Source organism: Staurois parvus, unplaced genomic scaffold (genome assembly GCF_062004578.1).
Source record: "Staurois parvus isolate SC_StPar_1 unplaced genomic scaffold, SC_StPar_1.0 ptg000018l, whole genome shotgun sequence".
In the NCBI taxonomy this organism is placed as follows: Eukaryota; Metazoa; Chordata; class Amphibia; order Anura; family Ranidae; genus Staurois; species Staurois parvus.
In genome coordinates, this window is record NW_028317814.1 from 25,653,844 (window position 1) to 25,662,500 (window position 8,657).

The following is an 8,657-nucleotide window of genomic DNA, read 5'->3' on the forward strand; positions in this document are numbered from 1 at the left end:
CTTACAAACACCTCTGGAAGAGCATGACATTGTGAATGGATTCATGGAATTTATTTACCAAAAAAATTAAACATATACAGCCTTATTCTACATAATTAAAAAACGAATCTTTATTTCATGATGGAATAACCTTTGGATGGTAATATATTTTCCTCAAAAAGCATTTTATTTAAAAAAAATCCGATTTACATAAAAAAATCCGATTTTTTTTTTTTTTTTTTTTTTTTTTTTTTTTTTTTTTTAATTTTTTTTTTAATTTTTATAAATCATTGATTTTTATCCACCCTGGTTCTCACTATGCGAAGTGTAAATGGGAAGTTAAAGCGGCCATATTTGTAAAGGTTAAGTCAGCAGCTACAAAAACTGCAGCTGCTGACTTTTAATAGTAACTCACCTATCCGGGGATCCTGCTGGTGCCGGCATCTTAACTGTGGGTAGCCGGCTATAACTACTTGCGGCTGCACAGCGCGTATGCACGAGTTGAGTTGCGTTTTGTGACTGGTCCTGCAGCCTTCTGGGACTTGTGATGTGGGAGCGGGTACCTGTCAAAACCAGGTAACCCCCCCCCCATTCTGAGGAGAAACAGCAGAACGTCCCCTTTTTGGGTGAAATTACACTTTAAGCTGAGGTCTGCGCTGCCTGACCATTTGATAGAAGCCAGTCTAATGCTGGGCTTCTGTTGAACAGAGAGGGGTACACAGAAATCGGAATTCTCCGGTTCCTTTGATAAGTGTATACCCAGCTTTATTGTGTGGCCAGCTTAACCTCTTCACAGCGGCCGCACGCAAATGTGCATCCTCCCAGCGTCTGGGCCCAGATGCCGAGCGGCCGCACATTTGCGTTCTATTAAAAAAAACAATGCTGAGAGCGTGCGCCCTGCGCGCTCCCAGCACACATGTTCAGTACTCACAGAAAGGTCCCGATCTCCTCTTTCGATTGGGACCTTCCCTGATCATGTGACCACTGTGACGGCGTGTCACAGTGGTCACATGACCCTAAACCCCGCCCCACCTCCGGCTTCTGAAACCCTTACAGGGCCGGGAAGCGATGGCGCCAAGGGGTTAAGGAGGAACTTCAAATAAGTTATAATCGTAATCTCTTCTTCACAAAAAACATACTTGCATGGCCAGAAAATCCAGCATTGTTCTGTTTATAATCCTCTCTGCTGCTGCATACCAGGTCCTTGTTGACAGTCTTCCCCTATGACGTCATTTGTTGGCTGTTTCTTCCTCCTTTCTGGTTTTTGCAGCCAGCCCCCTGATGTGTTAGATGCATGTAATGCTGTATCCCAAGAGACCGCGGGTAGCTGGAGGGGTGTCCTTTCCACCTAGACCAGAATCCCCGAAGTGCAGGGATGGTTGCCAAAGAAGTATTTTTAAATAAATGTGTGGTTGAGTGAAAGGACGGGGGGGGGGGGGGGGGAGTTAGGAGTAAAATTATGGGGGGTTAGGAGTAAAATAATGGCAAGTAGGTGAGGAGGGTGAAGGTCCTTTGTAAGACCTGATTGTCCATGCCCTTCTAACACCGTAGCACAAAGGCGATGAGGGATTTCTCTCTCTACACCAGGTGGTTCTTGGCATTCTGTGTCTAGAACACTCTCTTCTGACACGACCCAGGATTTTACACAATCTCCCAATGCTGGTGACTTGTTCTATTTTCCCTTTAGGCAGGGTGAATGTCGAGGCTTGTCTTTCCTATCTGTAATACTTTCTCAGTTTTGGAAGGATAGTACTGTATGCTTACCACACACTTGTGGTTCTTAATGTTAGGTTTGGGGTTAGGATTAGGCATGTACTACTTACAATCCTGTATGATGATGAAAGGAGATTGCAGTTAGCGCTAATCATTTTAATGTACACAAAATTAGCCCTCAACCCTAACATTAGTAACCACTGAGGCCGATTACATGTCACTGGGCTGCTGGCCACTTAGCACAGAGGCCTTCGCAAACCGGAACTTTGTTTTCAAGTGTTTCTTCACACACGCTTCACTATCAATTCTATCATACAAATCTTCACCAGACTATTGTGAAGGCTGATGTTCTTACTGTGTGTGTGTGTGTGTGTGTGTGTGTATATATATCTATGTATGTGTGTGTTGCCTTCTGAGTGGGTAGTGTATGTGATTGTATGTTTACATGGGTGTCAAGTCAGTGTGTGTGTGTGTGTGTGTGTGTGTGTGTGTATATATATATATATATCTATATATCTCCTTCTGAGTGGGTGGTGTATGTGATTGTATGTTTACATGTGTGTCAAGTCAGTGTGTATGTATATGTGTGCGTGTGTGTGTGTTTGTGTATGTATATATATATATATGTGTGTGTGTGTATATATATCTATGTATGTGTGTGTTGCCTTCTGAGTGGGTAGTGTATGTGATTGTATGTTTACATGTGTGTCAAGTCAGTGTGTGTGTATATGTGTGTGTGTGTGTGTGTGTGTGTGTGTATATATATATATATCTATATATCTCCTTCTGAGTGGGTGGTGTATGTGATTGTATGTTTACATGTGTGTCAAGTCAGTGTGTATGTATATGTGTGCGTGTGTGTGTGTATATATGTGTGTGTGTTTGTGTATGTATATATATGTGTGTGTGTATATATATATATATATATATATATATATATATATATATATATCTATCCTTCTGGGTGGGTGTTGTATGTTTACATGTGTGTCGTGTGTGTATGTATATATATGTATGTGAGTATATGTGTATATATATGTATGTGAGTGTGTGTGTATGTATATATATATGTATGTATGTGTATATATGTATGTATGTATGTGTGTGTGTATATATATATATATATATATATATATATATATATATATATATATATATATATATATATATATATATATATAGACACACACACACCGAATTTAATGCGTTCTGCAGGACTTTTCGTATTGCGCAAAATTCATAAACCAAAAGACAGTTTCCCAAAGGAATGCTTTGGAAACCAATTAATCCATTCCGGAGGTCAGAAAAAAAGTAAAAAAAAGTCTTTTATCTGTTCAAAACACTTTATAAAGTGCACTTTAAAGGCATAAATACTGTACAGGGACATGATTAAAAATTAATTCGTAAATGCACTGAAAACCAGTTAATCTGTTCCGGAGGTCAGAAAAAAGTAAAAAAAAAAGTCTTGTCTGTTCAAAACTCTTTATAAAGTACACTTTAAAGGTATAGTTCTGTACAAGGACATGATTAAAAATTAATTCGTAAATGCATTGAAAACCAATTCGTTTTGCGAAAAACATTTGTAAACCGAGGCATTGTTTTCAATGGCTTTTCATTCGTAAACCGAAAATTACGTTAACTGAGGCATTCGTAAACCGAGGTACGTCTGTATATAAAATGATAAGATAAGATCTGCACAAAAGCCTCGGCTCTCCCAGGTGGGGGGCAGGTTGGTTGGTTGTAAAGGCTCATGGCAAAGGCATGGACATAAAACACCACCTGTGTGCAGCAGCACCCTAGCCCCCCCCCCCCCCAAAAAAAACTTACCTGAGCCCCATCTCGATCCATTGATGTGCACAAGAACCTCGGCTCTCCTAGGTCTCTCCCTCCTCATTGGCATTGGCTCCTGCTAATGTAAATCACAGCCAGTGAGCCAATGAGGAGAGAGCATGGGCGGGGCCAAGCCATGTTCCATGTGTGTGAATGGGCCCAGAGCTCAGGAGTGGGCTGCTTGGGTGCCCCCTTAGCAAGCAGCACTAAACAGCAGGAAGGGGACAGGAGCGTCGGCGGGGGGACCCGAGAAGATGGGGATCGGGGCTGCTGTGTGCACAACCACTGCACAGAGCAGGTAAGTATGACAAAAAAAGATCACTTTAAGTGTTGGGTTAGTCTCCAGTAGCCTAGACCTCTGAATTGTGAAAAAAGGGAAATCTTGAGTTTTTTCTTACAGCAACCAATCATGTTATGAGTGCTTTCTGTTTTGGTTTGAGACATTTTGATTGTAATATGCTGAATGGCTTGTCTGCCTATGGGAGTGTTGAGTGGATGCTGCATATAGTTTGAGTTAAACATAGATGCAAGATGTTTGGTGATTGAGGCAGTGGTAATAGTTTTCATAGTTGTGGGAAGGTAGACTGCTTCCTTGGCCAAAAAAAAAAAAGTTGGAACCATTCTAGCCCATGAGATTACTCTGTATACCCTAGGCTTGGTTATATATAACAAGATCTACATCACCAGAGAGTCTGGACTGGAGATGGATCGCTGTAAACATGTCATTGCTAAGAACTTTTTCCTGAGGGTCAGTTTCTTGGTGTGGACCAGAAATTAAAACTGGACTTCTAATTGGTTATTATTGACAATAGCCCTGTTTTACCCTATTTATAGCTTTAGATCAGCTTCATAATATCTTTTATGTTAACTTTGTTCTTTCCTTACTTTCCAGAATTCTTCTTTGACTTGGAAAATGACCTTCCTGATGAGCTAATCCCCAATGGAGACTTGAACCTCTTGGGCACCGGTGGAGGGCTAGGACAAGATGCAGCTTCCCAGAACAAGCAGCTGTCCGATCTCCTTCGTGGAGGAAATCCAGGACTGGGCGCTGGCATGGGAAGAGGAGGTTCAGGTAGCCCTGTGCAACAAAGCATGGGAGGCCAGGGCCAACAAAACAGCCCAGGCCTCGGCAACTTGGGCGGCCTCAATAAGAGCCCACTCAACCAGGGACTTTCTGGCACCCCACCCTCTGGATTAAATAAACCAGCTACTGGCACGCCTGGTCCGTCTGTACCTACATCCCAGTCGCAAAAGCAAGTCGGCATGGTGGCAGGCAGCCCGGCCGCTCCACAGGCCTCTGCAGGAATCTGCATCAACTCTAACTTCAACCAAGGGCACCAAGCACTGATGAATAACAATTCTGGGCATGCACTAATGAGCCAAGCCCAGCCTGCACAGGGACAAGTCCTGAATGGCTCGCTAGGACCTGGAAGCAGAGGTCGGGGTGCGGGTCTACAATACAATACTCCTACTTTACAGACCACCCCAGGTAGCGTCCTTGCAGAAACTCTGACACAAGGGACGACGGCAATGCCACCCCACACAGGCATGACCACTGCCCAGACAGGACCCATGACGAAGGTAAGTGGTTTACCAAGTACGTCTGCAATTGGAAACCCCAATTCAAATAAAAATATTTGTTTGCCAAGTTATTTGTAAAAATGACCCTTCAGTTTCTTTGTAGTTAGATTTTTGGATCGGCTTGGATGCCAGTATACAGGCTCGCCCCTGGTTTCTTTTTTACGAGCACGTTGGCGAGATCTTTTATCAGACTGCACACCTTGTAAAACCGTGGATATATTTACCTTCACGGCTGACTTTGCATTGAAACTGCCGATTTGCTTCTCCCAGGCCACTGCGGGTATTTGACACATCAGATTGGTCAAATACACGCTACCCTTGCTGCACGCTGTGGTTCCTTCTGCCGGCTTGTATGTCCTGTGGTGATGCATGGGCTGGCAAGGGCAGTAAGCATGTATGATGGAGGAGCAGGTTATTGTACACCTCCAAAGATGGTGCCTACCTGTAGCTGCAAGCAACAAGCAGATTGACCTGTGATCACTTATTTACCAATCTAGCCATTAGATTCTGCAATTACAGGAGATGCCCTTTTGGAATTTTTATTTTTAACCTCTTCACGCTGGCCGAACGCAAATGTGCAGCCTCCCGGCGTCTAGGTCTAGACGCTGAGCGGCCGCACATTTGCGTTCTATTAAAAAAAAAAATGTGCTGAGAGTGCGTGCTCCCAGCACACGTCTGGTACTCACGGAAAGGTCCCGATCTCCTCTTTCGATCGGGACCTTTCCCGATCATGTGATGGCATGTCACGGCATTCACATGACCCTAAACCCCGCCTCCCGGATTCTGAAACCTTTAAAGGGCTGGCAGGCGCCGGCACCAAGCGGTTAAGGACCAGTACAACCATTAATGGTGGTTTGATGGGTGGACTGTGGCGGGCCAAGTCGGTCGCTGTTATGAATTTGTCTTCAAAGGTTACGTTCACATTTTGACAAAAATTAATAAATAAATGCACATTTTTTGCAGGTAAAAAATGTACATTTATTTTCTGTTGCAGGAGCCTGTAAAGAATTGCACCAGCAATCAGCAGATCTCTGATGCAATGCAGGTCTCCTGCAGACCTGTCAGTGTATTTGTGTGAACGGGCAAGCAGATACACTGACAGGAAGAATCGGTGAACTTCCAGAGAGCCATGGTGTAGTTCATTGAGAACTACAACTGACAGCTGTTATGTCTGTCTGGTACTTGTAGTTCATTCATTCACAGAACACTGTGAATGCATGATGTGGCTGTGTGGGCGGAGCCCTGCGTGGCCGCGCTGTTTTTAAAAAGTCACAGCTAGTACGGCGAGCTTCTCCCCGTACTGCTGTCACAGGGAGAAGGGGGGGGGGGGGGGGGGAAGCAGCTGCAGCTTTGGGAACAAGTTGCATGTTCCAACATAAAATTGGGTGTAACATGTTCCCAAAGGTGAACTTGTCCTTTTTAAAATCCGAACAGTGAAATTTTGCTGCTGTAATTGCAAACTCTGTTCCTGTCCACCATGGCGTTTTGGGTGTTCCTGTCCACCATGGCGTTTTGGGTGTTCCTGTCCACCATGGCGTTTTGGGTGTTCCTGTCCACCATGGCGTTTTGGGTGTTCCTGTCCACCGTGGCGTTCTGGGTGTCCCTGTCCGCCGTGGCGTTCTGGGTGTCCCTGTCCGCCGTGGCGTTCTGGGTGTCCCTGTCCGCCGTGGCGTTCTGGGTGTCCCTGTCCGCCGTGGCGTTCTGGGTGTCCCTGTCCGCCGTGGCGTTCTGGGTGTCCCTGTCCGCCGTGGCGTTCTGGGTGTCCCTGTCCGCCGTGGCGTTTTGGGTGTCCCTGTCCGCCGTGGCGTTTTGGGTGTCCCTGTCCGCCGTGGCGTTTTGGGTGTCCCTGTCCGCCGTGGCGTTTTGGGTGTCCCTGTCCGCCGTGGCGTTTTGGGTGTCCCTGTCCGCCGTGGCGTTTTGGGTGTCCCTGTCCGCCGTGGCGTTTTGGGTGTCCCTGTCCGCCGTGGCGTTTTGGGTGTCCCTGTCCGCCGTGGCGTTTTGGTTGTCCCTGTCCGCCTTGGCGTTTTGGGTGTCCCTTGTCCGCCATGGCGTTTTAGGTGTTCCTGTCCACCTTTTTTTGTGTTCCAGCGTCTCAAGTTGCATTTCTGATTATATAAAATATAAAAAAACATCCAATGCAGAGAGTGGGAAACCCTCACTATCGGTACATCTGGCTTACAGACCCATGAAATCAAGTACAGGGATTTCTCCAATCATGTCCCTGAGAGAGATCTGAAATGGTGATGTGGTTTAACCCTTCGCAATCTACCAGAATGAGATTAGGATTTGGTGGGGGATCCTTTAATCTAGAGAATGCAGTGCAAGGTGAGGGTCTCCAAGATGGGACAACCGAGAACTGCAAGATCGTCACTTACTGGTGTCTGAGAAATATTGGAAGTCAATAAATGATTCAACGTTCACCTTTGAATGACACTGTGGATTTATTATGATGTTGGTTTTCAGTGTATGTAGGTTTTGCTCATTTGATCTTGCACATAGCATCCTGTCAACTTGAGTGATTTCATTGTGTAGCTTTAGAAGATGAAAGCTGGTAGCTAATGGCAACAGACTTGTACTTTTTTCCCCTCAAATATCAGCCCTGTATATACTTCAGGCCGTCTTTGGGAGATGGTTTCATACCCCCTGACAGAGTTCCCTCCCTGCCTCCTCGCTGTATTTGTGTGGTTTCTTGTCTTGGTTGCTAGAGCTGCGTTTGCTTTGAAGTGGTTGCTTTGTGTGTTTTTGCCATTTAGTAACTGTGATATGTTTTTGTACTGCTAAATGGTGAGGTTTTTTTTTTTTTTTTCATTTTGAGAAGCAGATTGTTGTTCACAATGCTTTGTGTAATCTGCCCCTATGTGTTCCTTTAAATTACTTGAAAGCACAGAGCTGCCATCTTTGTATAGGCGTAGACATTTGTGCTGCCATCTTTGTATAGGTGTAGACATCTGTGCTGCCATCTTTGTATAGGTGTAGACATTTGTGCTGCCATCTTTGTATAGGCGTAGACATTTGTGCTGCCATCTTTGTATAGGCATAGACATTTGTGCTGCCATCTTTGTAGAAGCGTAGACATTTGTGCTGCCATCTTTGTATAAGCGCAGACATTTGTGCGGCCATCTTTGTATAAGCGTAGACATTTGTGCTGCCATCTTTGTATAAGCGCAGACATTTGTGCTGCCATCTTTGTATAAGCGCAGACATTTGTGCGGCCATCTTTGTATAAGCGTAGACATTTGTGCTGCCATCTTTGTAGAAGCGCAGACATTTGTGCGGCCATCTTTGTATAGGTGTAGACATTTGTGCTGCCATCTTTGTATAAGCGTAGACATTTGTGCTGCCATCTTTGTATAAGCGTAGACATTTGTGCTGCCATCTTTGTATAAGCGCAGACATTTGTGCTGCCATCTTTGTATAGGCGTAGACATTTGTGCTGCCATCTTTGTATAAGCGTAGACATCTGTGCTGCCATCTTTGTAGAAGCGTAGACATCTGTGCTGCCATCTTTGTAGAAGCGTAGACATCTGTGCTGCCATCTTTGTAGAAGCGTAGAC

General features: G+C 44.9%; 1 protein-coding gene across 2 annotated transcripts in view; it reads left to right on the top strand.

Annotated features, from left to right (window-relative positions):
- CREBBP (CREB binding lysine acetyltransferase) overlaps positions 1-8,657 on the top strand; it is an 84,094-nt gene that overhangs the window by 31,969 nt on the left and 43,468 nt on the right. For both annotated transcript variants that reach the window (XM_089683444.1, XM_089683448.1), the window contains exon 2: positions 4,415-5,103. In XM_089683444.1, coding sequence (XP_089539570.1) covers positions 4,415-5,103 — 689 coding nt within the window. The remainder of the gene's footprint in view (positions 1-4,414; positions 5,104-8,657) is intronic.